Below are 22,951 nucleotides of genomic sequence, written 5' to 3'. Positions count from 1 at the left end.
ACAGATGAGATGACTCAGGCTCAAAGAGGATGGGCAATGTGGCCAAGGAGACCCTGCTCAGACAGTGAAATGATCAGAACTCAAGTCTTGGGTGTTAGGCATGCCATGCCTCTGATGAAGCTCAGACCCAGTTCTAGCAGCACAGTCCACCCCCATGAAGGACAGCTTGCCGAAACCCACCCACAGATCGAGAGTTAGGTTCTATTTCCAGGGCCTCCGCTTAGTAGATTCTTGTCTTTTCAACAAATTCTTTAACATTCCTGTGCCTCCGTTTCCTCATTTGTCAAATATGGATAATAATAGTGTTTAAACTCAGAGGTATTTCCAAAGACTGAATGAATTCATATAGGGAAAGTGCTGGCACATAATAAGAACATGATGAGCCTTTGTTACTCTTATTTTATCATCTCTATTAACTTTACTGTCCCCTATTCAGCACACCTCCTTCCAATCCCCTGGGGACTCAAAGGAGAAGATCTATCACCTGTTGTACCTGAGCTGCTTCTGCTATAAAAGTTGTACTTTCTTAGAGGCCACCTTCTAAGTGACTTATGTGTGTTTGTCATTTTCTGAAAATAAGCATAAACACAGAGCTGTAATTAACCTCTTCCTGGGATTCTCCCACACAGGTTAAACGACTTGCTCCAAGCAGCAGAGTCAACGACAGTAGTTGCAATGGAGTGATGGCTGCCATTCTCCTGCCTATATTGTGATAGATAAAAGAAGCTACTGTAACAGTGGAGTGATCAGTTATTATTATCATTAGTGGAGTGAGCATTGGAGTAATTAGGGTTGAATAAGGAGGGCTGAAGAGGACACATGACTACTTGAAGGACATGCCAAGTCCTAGTCCTGACACTTATACCTTCTATCACCTATAGCACTGACTGCTGGCAACAAGTCGCCTTAGAGGTTCTGACCACTCTCCTCCCCAGAGCTGAGTTTGGGGCTCTGGAATGGGCTATGATATGCAGTAGAGCATAACAAACACTAGATCCTGAATCAATAGATCCTCATGTGGTCAGGCCTAGCCTGACCCGCAGTGTAGCAGTCAAGTTTCCCGGGGAAGTCACAGACTCTACAAACTTGGGGTTTCTGATCTGTAAAATAAGTTGTCTCTAACAACTCCTATGGTTGTTAGAGAATCCAATTAAAATATAAAAAAAAAAACATTTCAAAACTTAAAAATGGTTTCTAGGGAAAGAAGAAGATGTGAGTTTCCTGCTGATTATATCTTGAGTTTTGCTATCTATCTATCTATGGCTAATATGCAAAGTGTCCCCTTGGGAGTTTGACTGGGAGAATGGGAGTTCGATCGCTCACTATGACGTGCGCTGACCACCAGGGGACAGCATGGAACATGGCAGGTGACCAGCAGCAGCAGCGGGGTACTGAGGGAGGAAGGGAAGGAGGAGGTGGGGAGGTGGGGAGCTGGGGAGGTGGGGAGGTAGGGAACCTGATTGGCCCTGATTGCCGGCCAGGCCTATTTCGGGCACCGGGCCTCTAGTCGGTAATAAAACAGGATGATAGTAAACAGTAAGGTAATGGGTTCAGAGTGAGTCCTCTACAACCACACTTCCCACTGAAGTCTCGGCCATCTCACACATTAGCAAGTTACTTAAGTGAGCTCCCTGTGTCTCAAGCTCTTCATCTATAAAACATCAGCCATAATACCTACATGATGAGGTTGTCAAGAAAATTAAAGAGTTCATTAATGTAAAGCATTTAGAACAGTGCCTGGAGCATAGCCAATCTATAACAAAAATATTAGCTATGATGATGATGATGATGATGGGGATGATAGTGATGGTGATTCCTCTTTCAGTCTTCTTTTTTTAATGAATAAAACCTAACCATTTTAGACTGTGCTATTTTCCTAATTATTGCCACTTGCATTTTCAGGGGCAGAATCACTAGCTCCTAGACTAAGCATTGAGGCTTGCCAAGAGATCCTAAAGTTTCCTACTGCTGCCGGCATGATGACAATGAAGTAGGGCTCTCATCAAGAGGTCCTTATAACCATGACAACATGAACAGCGCCACTCTACTGAGGATGTCATTGCCATGACAACACCCAAGTGACCAAAATCAAGAGGTCTAGGAAAGTGCTGTGATAAAGAGAGAAAACATATCAACACACAGAGAAATGTGGCCATTCAAGAGCACAACAGGGACTGGTCAGTGTGGACACTTGGCTGCAAAGTCCAAGGAAGCAACAGGATGTCGAAGAAAACACTGTGGTCACGCTAAGCTGCACGGAATTCTTAACAGCCGTGGGTTTGGGTTAGAAACAGAGATGCAGAGAGAATGAAACCAATTCTCTCCAATGCTTCCAGACTTCACAGCGTGCCCTATCAATCAAGGGGTTTTTGGTTTTGTTTTTTTCTGTCTCCAAGAAAAGAAGTGCCTCTAGCCCTAGTCTGTTTGGCTCAGTGGATAGAGCGTCAGCCTGCGGACCGAAGGGCCCCAGGTTTGTTTGTGGTCAGGGGCACGTAGCTCCGTTGCAGGCTCCTCCCCACTCTGTCTTTCTCTCTTTCTTCCAGTCTCTCTAAAAATCAATGGAAAAATATCCTCAGGTGAGGATTTAAAAAACACACAACTGCCTCTAGGGACATGGTGGCCACAAGAATGAATTTGTTAGGACTCTGATGAGAAATATTTTCGATGGAAGTTGGGAACTTATCATCCTTTTCTTTTGACACCTAAATGTTGGAATGTCCCAAGGATTGATCCACAGAACTCTCTATCTTCGGTCTGTAGGTAGCAAGGACTAATGTCAGGGTCATAAATACCATGTGAGTGCTGATGACCCCTAGCTTTAGTCTTCTAGCCCCTGTACCCTTGCATAGCCAACTATCTATTCAATATTTCCACTTGTGTATCTAAAGTCCCACTCTCCTTATTTCACCCACCTGCCTGTCCCTCTGGAGTTCTTCATAGAAGGAAATAATAACACTAATCACCAGTGGCACAAGCCACACATCTGTGAGTCACTTGTGATTCCTAATTCTTTCTTACAGCTTCTGTGTAATCAATCAGCAAATCTCAGCTTTAATTCCAGAATATATTCCAGATTAAACACCCTCCCACTCACTCTACTCCATGTAGCATCACTTCTTGTTGGACCAGAGCTATAGTATCCTAACTGGTGTTCCAGTCGCTGCCCTCACAGTACCCTTGACCCCTGTCTTTCCCTTCAAGCAGTTAAAAGGACACTTTGAAAACATTTATTACGTTATATCACTCTCCTTTTTAAAACCTGCCAGTGTTTTTTTTATTGGAACATCACTTTCCAAAGTTTTTTTATGTCAAGGCATTACAGGATCTGACTCTTGGCTCTCTTTACCACATCCTATGTCACTTTTCCGTGCATTAACATTCTTGCTGTTCCTCATACACACTAAACATAGTCCCAATTCGTGGCCTAGGTACCTGCAGATACCTCTGCTTGGAACACCCTCTCGTGATGTGTCCCATTCACTGTCCCTCTTCACTCAGGTGTCTGCTCAGGCTTTCTCTCAACACCCGAGAATAGCACCATCTATCGTCCCTACCCCATCCCTGTTTTATTTTTCTCCATAGTACTATCTCTCCCTGATATCAGGTTGCATATTGATCTGTCTTATATTCCCAATACTTCCCTACTGTGGTCCTATGGGACAGAGACTTATATGCTGTGTTCACAGCACAATCTGAAGCATCAAAATATCCACTTGTCATGAGTTAGATGATTCATTCTGCCTATTTATCATATCACTGTTGTACTCTATCATTTCTGTTCAATCTAATAAATCCTGATTCTCAAATTAAGTAAATAAATAAATAAGTCTGGCTTATTATGGTCATATTTGGAGAAAAGGGAGTTAACCTATGGTACATAGTCCAATAGCCAGAAATAAATCAGACATCTGCTAGTTTCTAATATCCTACCTATTGCCACATGGGCAAGAAGCCAGACAAATAAACCTTAATCCCCCAAAACAGGCAATAATGGAAGCCAAACCAGAAATGTGGGAATGCGTCTTAGCTTACTCCACAGCCTCGCTCCTAAGCCACATTAAACCCAGTTCCAGGTTTTGGAAGTTTAGCCTTCTATGTATCTCTACATTCCATGCCTAGTCTCATGATCTTCACATTGACCTTTAATGGCTTCCTAAAGGTAGGTCTCCGTGCTTTGGATCACAAGAAGGCTTGACCTTGCTAACAGATACCTACTGTCACCACCACACCTTCAGGTTCAGGAAGAAAAGGGTTTCTATTGGTTCCCGCAGATACAGGCTGCAGCTGCCATGTGTGAGGCGTGTTTTCACTTTCTTCCATTGGGACATGGGACTCTATCCAACATGCCTCAGGTCTAACTGCCAGGTGACCATGCAAAGGGGGACCCTCTCTTCCCTATCATCATGCTATGCAGCGCTTTCATTCCTCACTTCTCACCTTCCAAGTCTGACCTTTGTGCTCCCTAACACAATGCTGCCTGAGGCCCGAAGCCTCCAAGCCGAGCTCCCCTGAACTGCCCGTGTTCATCACGCCCCACTCCTGAGGGCAGTGCTTCCTCTGTAGCTCTCGCAAGGAACTGCCAGTTGTTTGCCTTGGCATCGAGGTTGGGGTGATGGTCTCCCTCACTCCTCAAGATCACTTGGGAACCATTCCTCTTCCACCTTTCCACTGAAACCCTTCAAAACTGTTGCCCTCTTGCAATGCTGCATCCACCCATCTTCCTTGCTCCCAGTGACTGATGTGCTGGCTCCTTGTGACTGGTTGAGAGCTTTCACACTTGGCTCACAGCCCTACATGCCACTAACCTCAGCCATTATAACCTCAGCTATTATCGGGGCAGCTTCAGTGTTCCCATTGATGATTTATCAGACACCTTCACTGTCAACTAGCTGTAACCCTCTTCTCCAGGGACCTTCTTCTCTGCCTCAGATACATGCAACCACTGCCATTGGCCTGACACGTCATTCTCTGGAACCTGACACCACTAATGAAGGGATCACAATTTCTGATTTGAGCCTTGTAACCTACCAGCGTCCTTATTTAACTATCACACTATAACACCACACTTACTTTATTCACTCATTCAGTAAACAAATATTTATAGGATATCAATAAATTGTTATTGATATCCTATAAATATTTACTGATATCCTATAAACTGTTAAGCATAGGCGCACACAGTGGTGAGCAGGGAACAGCATGCTCCTTGTCCTCACAAAGCTTACAGTCTATGGAGAGGAGGGCAGGCATTCAATAAATCTGGAGCCACATGGCCTCCTGTGACCCTTTAACATACCCAAAGTGTCCTACTGAGTGCCTTTGAATCCACCATCAGCCCCACCAAGAATACTCCTGCAAACTTCTACGGGGCATCTTCTTAATGAAACCATCCATATCTACTCCTGTTGAGATCATTACCCCCAAACGGTGCCTGATACCCTCTGCCTCTTATCCTAATGAACTTCTCCGCAGCATATACCACATAACATTATAAGGTTGACTTATCTACGGGCTTACTTTCTGTCTCTCCCCTAGAATATAAGCCCTCTGACGCCAGGGGCTTGGTCTGCTTTGAACATTCATGTCTCTCCAATGCCTAGGACAGTGCATAGCAGTAGGTGCCCCATAATGATTACTGAGTAAATAAATGAATCCGTGTTTGAGGACTAAAAATTGTTTTTCAAAGGAGTTTTCCTGGGGGCAAAACTCATGCGACTTTCTCTGCTTCAGCCCTTTTCTGGGATGGCATGTGATGGAATAAATAAATCAATAGAGGGAGAGAGCCATTTGTCTTGCTCTATCATGCAGATGACTGGTCAAATAGCTTCAACCGCAGTGACCCCAGTGAACCACTCCAGAAAGGGCAAAGCAGTGATGCAAGGCGTGAGAGGAGGACCGCAAGGCCTGCTGGGCTGCGGATCAGTTAAGCAGGAAGAGTCCTGAATCTATTATAGAGGAACGATAAAGTCCAAAGTCATCCATTTCAACTCCCTGTTCGAAGAGGGAAGAGGAATGAATTTGTTTTTCGGGACTGAGGGAGGGGCGAGCAGAGAGGAGCCAGCCTCTTTTTGGAGAGAAGTAAGGGGCTAATGTGATCTTCCAAAGGAAGGAAGGGCTACCACTTCCTGATCCCAAGGTCATGACCCAGGCCATGAGCAGGCCGGCTGGGCAGCAGGATCTGGAGGAGCCGGATTCCAGGAGTGCTGACTTGGTATTCTGCTCACTCCTTCCCAGCTGCCAGGGCTCCAGTGGGAAAAGCATTTCATGGCACTTCGAAGATGAAGTACTCCACACACCACAAGGACATTAGGGAAACTGAGTGGAGTCAGATAAGGAAAACCATACTCGGAAATCCAGCAGTCCTTTCCATATCTAAAGCTGCTAACGTGTAAAACAACCCACTAATGCCAGTCAAGCAGAGGACCCGCCATTGTGTGAGTGAATGATAGCATTTCACACGGGGAATAATAAATCAAGTCAGAGAGCATCCTTCTCACTGCTGTGAGCCATGGTCACAGGCAAAGGGAGGGGGAGAGAGCGCAAAACTAAAGAGGCAGAGAACCCAGAGAGGTCAGCCCTCCATGCTGGGGTTATGCCCTTGGTGCAGATCTATCCATGCAAAGATCCACTGAAAGGGGTCTACGGGTATCGGGGAGGCTAGAGTGCTCAACCTGGACTCCACCATTGGACAGAGTGTGCATGAATTTGCCAGAACGCTGTGAAGAAGAAGACACGCCAGGGCCCGAGGCTGGCAGGAGGTCTGAGCTTGAGAATAGCCGCATCCCCTAGACCTTCAACAGTGGTTTTCAACCCTGTACATCTCACGGCACACATAAAACTAACTACCAAAAGTCTGCAGCACACCAAAAAACAGATACAGGGTGTCCCCCAAAATTGTACATACTTTAAATGATTATATAGTCAGTGTTTATTAAAATATAGTTCATTTTCAAAAGTAAGTGAGTTATCAGCTGGTATACACACTTTAAATGACTATAAAGTCGGTGTTTATTACCATACAGTTCATCTTCAAAATTAAGTGAATTATCTCCTTTTGGGAGGCACCCTATATTATATTTTTTGCTGATATGACAAAAAATAGGTGTAATTTTGATTCATTCACACTGGACTGCTATTGTTGTATTGCCTGTTGTCATTTTTTGTTATCTGACAATCTAAGGAAAAAGAGGTCAGTTCTTTGGACTAAATAGTAAGGTACTGCATGTTTTAAACATTCCTATGGCACACTGGTTGAAAATTGCTGATCTAGAAGAAGCAAGGGTAAGAAATCAGGCAGGAAATCAGCACACATCTATCTATCTATCTATCTATCTATCTATCTATCTATCTATCTATCTTTCTATGACTAATATGCAAATTGTCCCATTGGGAATTCAACCCAGAGAGTGGGAATTTGATCACTCACTATGACGTGCACTGACCACCAGGGGGTGGCGCAGAACAAGGCAGGTGACCAGTGGCTGTGGTGGAGTGCTGAGGGAGCGAGGGAAAGAGGCGGCGGGAAGGTGGGGAGGCCTAGGGACCCTACCCGTGCACGAATTTCGTGCACCAGGCCTCTAGTAATAATATGGGTCTTGGAGTAAAAATGACTTAAAGTTGAATTGTGCCTTGGCTATTAAACATTTGTGAGCCAATTGTCCCCGCACACCACTTCTTGATTGCTAAAATGAAAATCATGCCTACAGCATGTGACTCAGTGTATAAGCATCAACCCATGAACCAGGAGGTCACAGTTTGATTCCAGGTCAGGGCACGTGCCCTGTTGCTTCCTTGATCCCTAATATGGGGCGTGCAGGAGGCAGCCAATCAACGATTCTCTCTCTCTCCCTCTCCCTTCCTCTCTGAAATCAATAAAATATATTTAAAAAAAATTTTTAAATGCATACTTATTAGGGCATTTGTGAAAAGTGCATGATATAATGTATATAAAGCAGGGCGCCCAGAACATAGCAAATATTAATATGCCAATAATTCTTAAACTCGAGTGTGCATTACACTAGCCTGTGAAATTTGTTAAAATTCAGGTTTCTAGGTCCCACACCAGGTCTGGGATGTAAAGCACAGTGGTAGGCGCATGTGTGCTGGAGACATTGCCTGGGGTGGGACTTCATTGCTGCCAACTGGAGCTCTGTGACCTTGGCCCATTAGCCTGACCTCTCTACGCCTCCCTCTCACGTGGTAGAGCAGGTTAATCATAGGACCTGACTGTGACTGCCAATATATATATATATATATATCCATCCCTAAATGCAAATGTTCAGAAGAATGCCCAGCACAGTTTAAGCATTCAGAAATGATTACTTATTGCTATTTTTGAATCATAAAGACTCTGGTTGCCATTTAGACTCTAGGGAAAAGGCCGTCCCTCACAGGTCACGACAAGATTCAGGATCCAAAAGTAGATGCAAAGCCACCATACATGGACGTCCTGGTGGCAAGGATATTTTGAATGGAAACTTTCTCCAAGATCACGTGGCAGTGATGGTAGATCCTAGACATGGAACTCCTCTAGCTTTTCACTGGTCACAGGATGCTATGGGGTGGAGGTCACTGTGCTTGTGGTGGGTGGTGATGCCCTGTTGAGGCCCTTCTGGTCCCCCGGCCCCTGTCCTGGGTGAGCCTCAGGGATGGGGGTCTCTGGGCTGGAGGGGGGCTGCCATTTTAATGAGCCTTTGCATCTTCCTGAGTCAGGGCTGGTTAGCATCTGTGGGGAAGATGATACAATCGCCTTGTTGTTTTTTTTGTTCCATCCAAACAGTTCTGCATGGTAACGGTCGTCAAGTGCCAGCATAAATAGCCTAAGACTCAGGGGGAGTGTGGGGGAGGAAGCTGTTAGCCATGTCTGATTTCAGCAGCCCTCTGATGCTACAACATCTTTCAAGGGTTTTAAAATAATTGGGCAAAACCACAAACAGTGTCTGTGGTGTGCACTCCTGCCCTTGGCTTCTCGACTGAGGCTTCCTTTCATATGTTCTCAATTCAAGCACGTTGAACTCATTAATTCCCCCACTAGTCTTTTTATGATTTTTTCTCTTCTTTGAAGTAGGAAGTTGCGCTGCTATAATATTGCTTTAAAGCGGATCATAAATATTAAACTTACAAAAACCCTTATTGACATTGGCAAATTTCACCCTCGCTGTATCCGTCTCGCTATAATTTTATAGTTAAAGGGAATTACGAAGGTAAAGAGTGATCTATGAATGTCTTCCCTCGCTTTCTTCTCTCCCACCTTCCTCTGCCTGTCTGCGCTTAAATCATTTGCGCAGATAGTGGCTGGATCACTTGGCCCTGCTTCTCCTGGTTGTGCCACCGGTTTACCTTCAGCCTGATAAACGCGTTCTCTGTTTAGGGTGGGCCTCACACCGACGTGGTGTGCTGGCTGCTCCGGTGGACAGGGACCTGCCACTTCCCATTAGGATGCAATTATTTTCTTCTCCCACCATCAGTGACCACTGTAATACCTTTTGCAATAGCAATCACTTGGGCCCTCCTGGGATAGCTACTTGGGGGGACTCTGGGAATTTTAATCAAGCTCCTGTGTTAATTAGAAAATGGTGGGGGTTAAGGAGGTGCTGATTAAGCACCTTTGGATATCTATCCATCCTGGCAATTGACTGAGCTTGGGCTTTTGTAGGACTTCAATCTTTTCAGACAAAAAGAATTTTCATTCCCTCCCCTTCTGTTCTTGTGCCATGGGTGGGAGTGAGAAGGAAGGGGCGGGCCAAGGCTACGGAAGCGGAAGCTAACATTGTTGGACACCTACTATGTGTCCTTCCTTAGGGGCTGGGCGCTCTGCATTGACGTCAATGTTTGATCTTTGCCATGTTCATGTCACAAAGGAATTATTATTTTTATTTTTGTAGAAGAGGCCAAGCCTTGGCGTAGGGGCATCCCAGGGACCGGTGAGGGAGAGCTTCTGCTGAAGAATCCCTTTGATGATTTGGGGAACAAAAGATCCACAGTGGAGAATGATGGGAAGAGATGAGGCTCCTGTAGCTTACCCTTTATTCATTAAAATTGATTTTGTTTTAAATTATGTACCAGCGAGAATTAATTTTAAAAAGGAAAAGAAAGACACTGTGTCTCCCCATTGGATATGTCTTTGTTGGACAATCACTAGTCAGGCCTGCGAATGCCTGCTGCTGTGCTAGGCACTGGGATACAATCTCACAGCGTGAGGCTGTTTCCTGGCCTCCCTGATCCCTGCCTAGGACAACAGGAGGCCCCGTGGGCACCTGTGAATCGCCATTGCTAGAGGCGCATGCAATGCGGTGTGGGATCTCAGAGCAAAGGGCAACTCACTCTGCCTGACGAAGGTAGTCAGAGGCTTTCAAAGTGGGGCGTTTGAGCACGGCCTTAGCACAAAACCAGAGCTTTATTCAAAAGGAGCGTGCAGGACAGTGCTCCCGGGAACAGGTGTGTGTGAGGTGAGGGTGCCAAGGGTGTGGGGAACATGAAGTTGTTAAGAGTGACCACAAGGTGTGTGGCAACCAGGGCCCCAGACCAGTTCCTTAACACTCTGCCTGCCACACAGAGAAGCAAGAACGTGAATAAAGAAGCGCATTGCAGAGAGGTGTATCGCTACCTTGGAATGACCCAGCCGGTGAGGGAACTGAAATCCAGTTGGACCTGCCTTCAAAGCCCACCCCTTACAGGCAGATCGCCGTCCTCTCTCAGGAGGCCTCCACTGGTGGAGAGGGAGCCATTGCAGGGAGCCAAAGCCTCAAAGAAGGGCCAGCCCCGGCCCATCCTCAGCCCGATGCACAGGCATGAACAAGCTGCGAAATTGCCACCTGCCCTCAGGGTGCAGATAAGTAGAGCGGGCACACCGGCTGTCCCCATGCCCAGCTCTCGGATGAAATGCCAGGAAATGCTCCTTCTCATACGTAATTGCCTCTCCTGGATTCTCATGCTCCAGCAGCAGACAGACAGGAGGTGGCAACTGAGCAGGCCCTGGGGACAGGGAGCCTGCCCCACACACAGCAACGACACCGATCCCAAGCCTCCCTCTCTCCCTCAGTCCCTCCTGCTTGAGAACTTGGGCTGCTTCCTGGTTTCCTAGCGCCTTGGCCTTGACTGGGGAGTTAATTTTCTCACTGGGTTCCCCCTTGGCTTACTGCAGAAGGATCTGTAGCGTGCATCAATTAGTTCCGGGGCAACCCAACCAAAATGAGAGTCCAGGAGTTGTCCAGAGCTGGCTTAGATAGAGATCTTAACTAAATCTTTTTCCTTTTTTTTTTAAATACTGGTCCCTTCCTGCTGGGTGGTTACCCTCCTGCTGGGGGTTACCCTCCTGCTGGGTGGTTACCCTTCTGCTGGGGGTTACCCTCCATGGGCAAGGCGATGCCGGGTGTTCCACTTTGTGCTCCTGCCCTCCCTTTCCGGCTCTTTTGCTGGAGAGAACTTTCTCATCTGCCATCCTAATGATCCCTGTGCCACACGGGGCCCCTGATGCTGGTGCTGACAGGCGGCTCATTAGTGCCAGGGTGCTGCCGTCAGCCGATGGCATGCCAGAGCGGCGCTCCTGACACCTTTTCACAGAGCTGTCACCGGAGTCATGGAGCCTGCCAGCTCTGGTCGAACTCAAGCTGTGATACCTCCAGTGCCAATTAGTGCTCGGTGTCCTGCTTGGCTGGGGAGGAAGGCCTGTCAGAGCTCACAAATGGGAAAATAGGGGGGGGGTGGCAGGTGCAGGGGATGGCTCAGGTCATGGGCAAGGAGAAGAGCTTCCATGAAGGGTCACTTTGTCCTCATCAACTCGGCGCCCTTTGAAACTCAGAGACACAAGGGCTGGGACAACCGACTGCCCACTGGGCCTCTTCAAGTGCAACAGAAGAAGTGAGGTGCAGAGGGAAGAGATCTGGCCGCAGAGGAAGGTTGCTTGGCCCTGCAGGGATGGGTGTGGGGGGCCTGCAGAAGTGCCCACTCCACCCTGTGGAGAGAGAAGGCTTCCATCCCAAGGGCTCGGTTGGGGACCCGATGGGCATATGGTTCTGATCTAACCATGCTCCCCGGGCCTTTGTGTGGCCCTGGGGAAACCAACCAATCAATCTCTGTTCCGCCTCAGCTCACACACTGTGTGGAGTGGGAAGAATTTTTAAGATGATGTTTCTCTTTTTTTGCACTGATGTCTTTCTTTGTATTTTCATTTTGTAACCCATGAGCAGCAGACCATTTTCACATACAGTTGAACTAAACTCTCCCTGGCAACATCCAGGGTTGTTTTACAAAACTCTTGGGGGATACTGAGGGTTTCGGCACAGAAAGGGTTCCAAACAGAAAGACACCAAAAGGATCAAGGGTCCTAGAAAGACCAGACACAGAACATGCCAGAGAAACACACACAACACACATAGCAAGAGGAGGGCGAAGCGAGCTCTCTGAAGACCCTCCTCAGAGTCACGGGTGAGCCTCCTCCATTTCTGCAAAGAGAACGTGAAAAGGAGTGTCTCCTTCAAGGAGAAATCAAGCCCTGTCACAGCGGGGTTCCCACTAGGGGACCCCAGCAAAGCCTTGAAGATCCTGTGAAGACCAGAGCAAATGTCCTGAAGACTCGCCAGCCGAGATCAAGAGGAAACATGCCAGATCGCAACTGCAACATCAAAGAGCAGGAGAATTCCTCAGGAATCCGGATGAAGCCCTTGGACGGGGGAAGAGGCATGCCCCTTCAGGCTCTGGCACAAGTAAGTGCTTGCTCACGGAATCAACAAATATTTCTTGAATGCTTTCCAGGTGCTGAGCATTGTGCTAGGAGGTAAAGAATCAAAGATGAATGAGAGGCAGGCCCTGATCTCAAAAAACTCATGAATTAGAGATCGGGACATCTCTGTAAACAGCCTCCGGGACCTTACTGAGCCCCAACCAGTATCTGGGTACAAGGTGTTCTTTCAGTAGCCTAAGTGAGGTTTTCATTTTCTGGGCTTCATTTGATGGGAGAGAACGGGAGGGAGGTACAGCCAAGTGGGAGCTCCATTAGGACCCCCTGTGATCCCTGCCCCAATATACGGAACCCACGCACCAGTGACTGGAGTCATGTCTTCACCTCAGCTCTATGTTCTCCTCCCAGGAATGTGAAAACACTGGAATCTTGGCCTTCTCTTTAAAGATCTTACAATCCAACAGAAACTGGAAACATAAAAACTGGATTTTGAGAACACTCTTCTCTGAAGAGTCAGGTCCTAAAAGCATCCTTTAGGATACGATTACAGAGATGGTGTTTCTGTGTATTTAGGGAAGACCGTGAGGAATCAAGAACACAAAGGCGTTCTTTTGGAGATAGAAACACTAGCGCTTAAGGGCTGTGCTAACATAAATTCTTGTATCCCTAGATCAGGAGAAAATACAAGACACAGAGTCATGAATGGGGCATGTATCTGAAGGAGGCTGTGGGCACGCTGGTGGTACTTTGGCCCCTTGAGTAGACACCTAGCATTTACACGGGATTTGAAGAAGGGCCAGGAAAACATTCATGAAGATGGATTTGGTGTTTTGGCGTGAGACAGTGAGATGGGGGCGTTTCCTTTTGCAAACACCGCACAAATGCGCACAACACATATAGGTTCCCAGCAGGAGTGCAGAAGAGGGCAGGTATCTTTACACAGCTAATGCCCTTTGTCCTTGAACCCGTGGGAGTAGCAACTTCTTATGAGGAACTAAGAAGCATGCTATCATACTAGGAGGAAAAGTACTTCTCAGTCTCACTGGCAATGCAGAGAGGTAGCTTGGGAGGCCTCACCCCCCTCTTCCTCTTGGATATGGACAACTGGCATTTTCTCCCTCTGATATAACGTGCTAGGCAGACAACCTTAGGGGCAAGTCCCTGCCACCTCCGTCCTTCTAGCTTCTGTGCATCGAAATGAATGAGCCATTCCCAGTAAAACGGTGGCTGACATTTCTGCATCCCCTTTCCACATAAAAGGTGGTCACCACTGGAAATGCATATTCGAAGGCGGCTTAGCTTATTGCACGTAGTGACATGTGTTGTGATGGAGGATGCTTGGATTATTCAGACATGAAGGGAACAAACAGGTCAGCCTGGGGAGTGAAGATCCAGTGCAGCCTTCAGGGTCGCCAAAAGTGCTTGTAATGGGTGTGTGCGTAAGAATGATCCTGGATGAGACCTGATCCCCGCACAGAGGATGCGACAAAGGGTGGCAGCTGCTCTCTCCCTTCCCTCCGGAGCCCTCGCTAAGGTGCAGCGTCCCTGTTCTCTGAGGAACCTCACACCTGCCATAATTGGTTTAAAAGAAGCATCCTTTGGAGATATTTAGTGGGGGAAGATGAAGGTGTGGCTGCTAAGAGTCTGCAGCTTCAGTTCTGATTTGGCAGCAGCCTAGTGGCGGCTCCTGGTGAGTCCCTGGGGATTAGTTTCTGCTCCTGGCATCTCTTATCAGTTTGAATCGGAGATAATCTCATCTGGACCAGGGATCTCAAAAGACTGTTCATCTCCATGACATGGATCCACTGGTAGATTCTGATTATCCTGCTCCTCTCTCCTTGATCCATCTTCTGTTTCCATAGCAGCTAACAACCCCAGTAAAAGGACGCTCGTGAGCCAGGCGCAGGTAACGTCCCCCGGGGAAATGAATCTGCTTGATGGCCCCCCAACGGGCAAAGGAGTGTAAGGCACAGCGGTGCGAACTTCAGCGAGATGAACAGAAGAGGGCTCCAATGTCAGAAGGAAGACATAAGTAATTGTGTGGAGAAGAGAAAGAGAGGGGGGAAAATACATGTGGGGAAAATGCAATGAAAGCGGAAACATGTGGGAGGCTGAGAGAGAAAGGAAGGCGGAGGACAAAAGGAAAAAGCATCAAAGGGCAAGACAAAAGGAGAAGAGGCCCCGAGGAGAAGAGAGAAAGGAGGACACGAGAAAAGGCCTCACACAGAGACAGAGGGAGACCTGCGAGAGGGAGGCCACAGGGCCTCTGCCTGGCAGAGGGCGAAGCACGTCTAGCTGGGATGATAAATGCCCTGCAGAGTCGAAGGCGCAGTGGCCCTGGCATCCAGGAGCCCTGGGGACTCAGCATTAGGCAGCGCTGACTGGTGTGCACCAAGGTCTTCGAAAGCCTGTCCATGGCGGGGGTGGAGGGCCTCCTTCAGAGGGGGGCCACTTTCCATCAGTGATGATCTCATGCACACCTGAGGCCTCCCCCCGGATGGTGGGCCTGTACTCACTTAACATCATTTCACATCAAGAGACTGACAGGGACACGGGAGGCTCTCTGATGCCTTGGCTCATTGGGGTAGCGTTAGGAATGACGTGCTAGGGGTAGCTCCTGGGAACTCAGGCCCAACACGGAAAATCTCATGGTTTCTCCGAAGACCTCTAGCAGAGCAAAGTGTCAATGTCTACGAGAGGGGGTTTGGTATTCGGGGCCCCCCTCATAGCCCTAACTGGTATTTTAAAATGTCCCCAAGTGGAGTGGATGCTGATGCGCTGTCCCCTTTGGGGAGAGAGGATGTCTGCCCCAGTGGTGCGCGTGCTGGTGATGGACAGCCCTCGCTCAGTTGCAGCTTTACGGGGACTGTGTCATGTGAAGAGATGTCTGGCTCAGGTCACAGCCTTTCTGCGGACAGCCCAGCTTCAGCGACAGACTGCTGTGCCAGCCCCCTCGCCTCCAATAAAGAACATGCCTGAAGGGTCACCCTAGCTTCAGAACGCCCCATCCTGTGAGCTGAGATATTCCACGTGACTGCAGTGCAATTCAACTTCTCCACCTGCCCAACCCTCTTCCTTCTCTTTCCTTCCACACGGGTTGGTTCCAAGAGCATCTTGAATAAAATTCTTACACGCTTTTGGGGGACCCGACCTGCAACACCAAGCAAACAACTACCACTAGAGTTCCTTTGGCATCCTTACTACTCAGCAGTGCACATACCTTCATGCATACATCCATATATGTATATTCACAATAAACAATGAAATTAAGGCTCTTGATTCATGTCTCTGCTCAAAGTCGCCTTCTCAAAGGCCTTCCCTGACCAAACCTCTTTTCCTTCAGGCAATATATACGTTTCTATTTTCTCATCCTTATCACCACCTGGTGTCTTGTATATTCATTTTTTGGTGATTTTCCTCATGAGAATGCGATCTTGTTTTGGTTTATTGCTATATCCCCCATGCTTAGACGTGTGCCCAGACTGTTGCCAGCATTCAAGAGATATTGAAGCACAAATAAAATAATTTAATGTACCGTGAATAAAAGCCAGCTTAATGATAAATGGCATCTACTTAAATTCTAAATGTTTAATGTTCAATCCATGAAAGCACAAAACAACCCTTGGTCTGGTCTATACAACATCCTTGCATTAAGACAAAGTAAATTTTGCCATTTGGCCATCTAGGATTAATCACAGTAAAACAACAATAAAGCTTCAAAACAACTAACGGAATAGAGACCAGATAGCTGTCAATGCTGAACAAGCCCTGATTTGGAAATTGTGCATTTAGGAATATGGCCATTCGGAGATCTCATTTATTTGGTGTTTGTGCTTTCTATCTCTTAAAACAACCAGCTGAACAATGCCGTGAAAGCGAATTGTCCAACATCAAATGTGGCCAGTGATGCTCTCCCAGAACATCTTACCCCCATTTCATCCACCACCAGCTGGGACGCAGTTCCCAGGGATTGGAGAGGAGCTCAAGCATGGCTGCCTAAACTGTGAGGATAGGCCTGTCTTTTGGAGAACACCAAACCCTCCGCAGAGCCTTGAGCATTGTTATCAGGCTACCAACAACGAAGGACCCTTTGGATGAAGTCACCAGCACTGTGACCTCATAGCTGTGGCCAACAATTCTCTCAGTTCCTTTCACGACACAATGCACCAAACTGCTCTCTTACCTTTGGGGGAGATGTGTCTCCAGGTAACCGTGGGCTCTGGTCTGCCCGTTGCTATGCAGGTGAGGCTGATATTGTTTCCTTCATTAATGGAGATATCTGAAGAAATCTCTACAATTTTGGGAGATACTGTGGAGACAAAAGCCAGTGGAAGGAAAATAAATACCCTGTTGAAACATCTCTTTGTTGTCTCACAATAATAGCTGGCAGAATAGCTCAGGGACTGAAATATAAGGGTTATGGGAACAAATGGAGAGAAATTAGAGGAATTATCTTAAACATAAAAGAAACATCTTACCTTGAATTTATTGTCTATTTCCTGCTGTCTAAACCCAAAGTCAGGAAGTATTGATGGGAATGGATTTCAATGCAACACTATTGTCCTCGCCTCCACCCTCTTCCTGTCTGCACTCTCACCCAAGTCCCCTCTGACATGCATCCACAAGTCATTCTCCACACTGCATTCAGAGTTGATGGAATACAATTCCGTGCATGTCACATCTCTGCCTAAACACCTCCAATTATTCCTTATTGCCCAGCTGATCATATCCACCCACTTTATCCTAGGATAGCAGGCCGTTCAGAATCAAGCGTCAACCTATGTTTCCATTGGTATTCCCACTGATTCTACCTCAACTTATCCCCTTGTCACCCCCAACATATCATGCCCTTCCTGATAATTAAGCATTTGGGGGTCTATATTGCTCCTTATGTCCTTCCTAAAAAACTCCCAGTCATCCTTTACGGTCCAAATCAAATGCCACTTTGTTGCAGCTATATATATATATATATATATATATATATATATATATATATATATATATATATATATATAGATTTCAGAGAGGAAGGGAGAGAAAGAGGGAGAGGGAGAGGAAGAGGGTGGAAGAGAGAGGGAGAGGGAGAGAGAGAGAGGGGGGAGAGAGAGAGAGAGAGAGAGAGAGAGAGAGAGAGAGAAACAATAATGATGAGAGAAACATCAATTGGCTGCCTCCTGCATGCCTCACACTGGGGATCGAGCCCACAACCTAGGCATGTGCCCTGACCAGGAATCAAAGTGTGACCTCCTGGTTCATAGGTTGACGCTCAACCACTGAGCCATGCCAGCTGGGCAATGTTGCACCTTTTCTGACCCCTACACCTCTCTGCCCTCCTGCACGACTCTACATGCCAGCTTCTCCTCATCTGCCTACTCACAGCCTGATGATGAATCAAAAAATGTCAATTAGCCAGACACACTTAGTCCCTTTCGCTCTCTGACCCCTAAAACAATTCCTCAAAGGAAGGGAGGGGTTCGATTTAATTGGTAAATTTGGGAACAGGAACCCCACTCTGTTCGGTCTTTAGTTTTGGGGCCAGGCTCCCCATAAGAAGCTACGCTCTGTTGTGGTCCTCCTACTGCACGTGTCCCAGGCCAAGGTCCCACAGGTGTGGGAGGGCCCACAGCACAGCCAGCAGTTGCCTGTGTGCACCTGTCTCATCTGGGGTTCAGAATTAGGAGCTAGTTGTTGCTACACATCTAAGCTTAATTCTCCAGGATCATCAAAACTAGTGAATGTGCTATTTAGTCCATGTATGACTCTTCATTTGTCTGCCAACTGGTTTATAAAGTAAGAATGTCACTTGGCACCTATCCCACTATGCAATGGTTATTGGCTTAGCATCTCTCATCCACTAGACCATGAGCTTTTTGATGGCCTGAGCCATGACTTACTTATATTTATATCCGTAGTCAAAGCTCAACCGATATTTATAGGATGGGGATTATAATGGTTGTTCCAGCACCTTCCCAACCTGCTACATGTTTGTAACAACCTCAGAACCGGATCATTAACACACACCATTTCAGTTCTACTGACAGTGGATTTGACTCATTAATTCTTCACAAATTAACTGGCCCCTCCATCCAGCTCTCTTAAGTTTCTTCATGTTAGTTTCTTTCCTTGAATAAACACCTGTCAAAGCCACCACAGCGGGCAATTCCGGGGCACATCATCCACCAGCATACAACACCATCTGGCCTCCTGGAGATCCCGGGGAACCTGACCATCACCCCCATGCCCTGTTCCAAGGCCAGAGTGCAACCCTCACATGGAAATGAGATGGTTGGGAATTTCAGGGCTCATCTTTCCTCTGTCTGAAGCATTAATCTAGCACTTTTAATTGCACTGGATTTCATCCTTCACACAAAAGGGGGTATCCAGCAGATGTCTTCCCTTAGCCTGTGTTCCTCCTTCTCCTTAAAATATTCTCCCACTCTTTTCAACACTGCACACACTGGACAGCTCATTAATAAGCACAATTTCCACATTATTTCCTTGTCCTCATGCCCTTGATGCTGATTTTGATCTCTTCTCTCCTTCTCTCCAACTACCTGTACCTATTGGAATTGTTTAAGGCCTAGTTGTGTTACCACACCTTCTAGAAGGTCTTCTGCATGATCTCCAAAAGGGTGTGGCATTTCCCTTCCTGCGGATTCCATAGCTTCTTCAAAGCATTTAAATTTACTCTCTTTTGTAACGTTTTCTCATCTGTCTTCTATGCTATGAATTATCTGAAGATGAGATATTGAGCAAGGTCCTTACTCATTTCAAAACAAATGAGTCCTTACTCATTTCTGAATAGGGTGTCTTCCATAAAGTAAGGACCTTAATAATTTTTATTATGTTTTTAATCCTCACCTGAGGATATGTTTTCCATTGATTTTTGAAAGAGGGAGAAAGAAAAAGAGAGAGGGAGAAAGAGGGAAGAAGTGAGGGAGAGAGGGAGGAGAGAGAGACAGAAATGTCAATGTGACAGAGAAACAATGATTGGCTGCCTCCCATCAGTGCCCTGACCTGGTATCAAACCTACAATCTGACCTGACCGGGAACTGAAACCACAACATTATGAGCTAGGGCACGATTCATCATTTTTATGTTTAAATTCACATTATCTTCAGATAGAAAGGCAGTGTGAGTGTGTGTGTGTGTGTGTGTGTGTGTGTGTGTGTGTGTGTGTGTGATTGCACATACACTTACCTGTACTCTCACAGGTATTTGGTGGGAAAAAAACAATAGAGAATCAGTATGATGAGAGTTGAGGAGAGAGCACTGGGTCTTATAATCCAGGATTTCTAAGACATAATGTTGCAACTAATGGCTACGTCACTTTAAAAGCTAGATTGAATCTTCCAAGACAGAATAATAATTGATGAGTTAATGACAGAACACCTGATTTGCTGACTATCTGAAAGATCCACATTTCTAAACTCTCTTAGTTCTAAAAGCACTTAAACTTGATGGAATTTATTCAGTGTTTTAACTGGAGTATTCAGTTCTCCAAGCACCACTCCGCCAATCCATACATCCTCCTGGCCCCTGCTCCTGCCCATCCTTGGCACCCACTGTCTTGCTTGCTTCTCAGAGGACAGGCTGCCTGCAGAGTGACGGTGGTGGCCTTGCAGGCAGTGCTTCCACTGTGCAGGTGAGTAATTTATGGATCTGGAAAGCACTCCGAGATGCTCTGCAAGGGATTATGTCACGCCAACGCCATGCGATAAAATAAAAAATGATGGACTTTGTGAACACGGGGTGATTTAGGGTTTGTAGTTGGAAGTGTGCTTAAAGTACATTTTAAGTGGAAATCAGGTCGAGTAATGAATGACTTTTGCTTTGGAAGGGCTTCCTGGAAGTTCATTTTCCTGGCTTCTTACATGATAGCTAATCTGCTAATCATACACTGGAGAACAATGGACAGTCCCCAAGTAGATCAGAAGGTGGTTTGGGCCAGAGCTGTCAGCAAAGTCAATATATTAAATGAGACAATCACATCCCATCCTTGGAAGAATCATCTAGAATCGTCTCCCTCCCCACTAACACCTGGAAAGCATCCAACGCATGAACTAGAAGTTGGTGAAATGCTTGCTGTCCTTTTAATCCTGCCTGAGAGTGTAACCTGAAGGTGGAAAATTTCCCCTGGGTAAGATTCCGAGGCCGCCCATTCATGGCCACGGGCTGAGGTGTTTGACCAGAGATACACTCCCCACTCTCAGAACTAAAGCAGCTAAGTGCCTGAGATGCCAGGAGATTGGCAGTATCATTTTCTAGGTGGCAACGTCTAACACATTGTCAGTATTTAAAATTACATCGAGCTAATAGGATGTACTCTGGTTTTAGCTAATCCATATTAATAAAGAAGTTTTGACCAACTGACAATCGTTATCTTATACCTCTTTTAATCATGCAGGCTCTTAGAAACATACTAGGATTGCTTTGTTTGTTTTTGTTGACTTACTCATTTACCCCTTTCTTCCCTCCCTCCCTCCCTCCCTCCCTCCCTCCCTCCCTCCCTCCCTCTCTCCCTCCCTTCCTTCCTTCCTTCCTTCATCAGTATCCATAGCATTGTTCATAGCACTGAGAATATAACACTGAAAAGGACACAGTCTTTGTCTCCAAGGGGTTCCCAGTCTAGCAACATAAAAACAGGTACAGAGCAAACCCCTTTATTGCATGCCAACATAGAGAGATGAATAAAAGTGTCCAGACAATACAGAGAGACACCTAAGAGACAGATGCCAGGGAAGGCTTCTGGGGTATGTGACACCTCAGCTAAGCCCTAGAACAGTGGTCGGCAAACTCATTAGTCAACAGAGCCAAATATCAACAGTACGACGATTGAAATTTCTTTTGAGAGCCAAATTTTTTTAAACTTAAACTTCTTCTAACGCCACTTCTTCAAAATAGACTCGCCCAGGCCGTGGTATTTTGTGGAAGAGCCACACTCAAGGGGCCAAAGAGCCACATGTGGCTCGCGAGCCACAGTTTGCCAACCATGGTCCTAAAAGATAAGCACAAGTTATTCTGGGAAGAAGAGGAGGTGAGATATGCTAGACAAAGAAGGTATCATCAAAACTCCAAGGCATAATTGTTAATGTAACAATACCCTCTACTGCAGGCTGGGCCAGAAGTCGTTCAGGAGACATTAAGTGAACACCTACTATAGACACAACTGTGTGTGAAGTGTATGAATGGTATGCAGAAATACACAATTTTTGGACCTCCGTGAACGTACAATCAGTTTGAGGAAACTGCGTATAAATATCCCAGAAACTTGAATAACAAAGCCAAAGTTTTCACAAATGGCATGTAATTGAATGTTAAAGGAAGGGTACAAACATTCAGTTCTGTGAATAGAGGGAGGGTCATAGTGAGTAGGAGCATCGAGTGGCTTCTCAGATAGAGGGTCTAGCTAAGGCCTCCAGCAGAGGGTCTAGTTTGGACTTCAGATGGAGGGTTTAGATTGAATACCTGCAAATGATAGATAGTTGTAGAGGCTGAAAATGTGAGGCTGTTTCAAGCAAGGCAGAATGACCTGGGCACAGAAGGTTAGGCAGAAGTCCATGTCATGTCTGAAAATACGAAGTCTGTACTACAGGAGGCAATAGAGAGTACTGGTTGGGACCCTGGCTCTTTTATGTTCAAACTGGGTAACCCTGGCCAAGCTACTTGACCTCTCTGTGCCTTCCTTCTTCATCCCTGCCATGGAGCTGATAATTGCATGTCCCTCAGAGAGTTTATCTGAGAATTTAAGGAGTAAATTTATAAAACACAGTTAGAGAAGGTCCTAGAAATATCAAGTGCTCAATAAGTGAGTTTTAGATTGTGTGTGCTTGGCAAACACATGTATGTAGCTTCAACACAGATGGAGGATCAATGCATTGTAACCAACTCAAGGAGGAATGGAATACAAGATCAATGACTAAACTAGAGCCAGATTATAGAATGGCCTAAATGGCTAGGTTCTGGATTTTAACTCTATCCTACAGGTAATTGCAAGCTTCAAAAATTTTTAATGGAATTCTGTATATTTTAAAATTTACTTTAAGCAAAATAACCAGGTAACGATGTATCACAGTGAAAACAGACAGAAATTGGAGTCAGAGAAAATCAATCCATATGAGATATTCAAGGCCTGGGTGAAACGGTTGCCTCTATAAGGATGGAGGGAAAGGGTGGATTTGAAAGCATTGCCATGGAAGATGAGCCAGAGCCGGCTGGTACCCTGGATGGGGGAATGGGAATACAGAGTCCAATATGAACACTGCTTTATTC

General features: G+C 46.3%; 1 protein-coding gene across 4 annotated transcripts in view; it reads right to left on the bottom strand.

Annotated features, from left to right (window-relative positions):
- NTM (neurotrimin) overlaps positions 1–22,951 on the bottom strand; it is a 394,804-nt gene that overhangs the window by 101,559 nt on the left and 270,294 nt on the right. For all 4 annotated transcript variants that reach the window (XM_079763174.1, XM_079763171.1, XM_079763172.1 and 1 more), the window contains exon 3: positions 16,863–16,988. In XM_079763174.1, the coding sequence (XP_079619300.1) occupies positions 16,863–16,988 (126 nt within the window). The remainder of the gene's footprint in view (positions 1–16,862; positions 16,989–22,951) is intronic.

The sequence above is a fragment of the Cnephaeus nilssonii genome (assembly GCF_951640355.1).
Source record: "Cnephaeus nilssonii genome assembly, chromosome: 22".
Lineage (NCBI taxonomy): Eukaryota > Metazoa > Chordata > Mammalia > Chiroptera > Vespertilionidae > Cnephaeus > Cnephaeus nilssonii.
The sequence above is the reverse complement of the archived record's forward strand: the minus strand, read 5'-3'. Positions and strand labels throughout refer to the sequence as shown.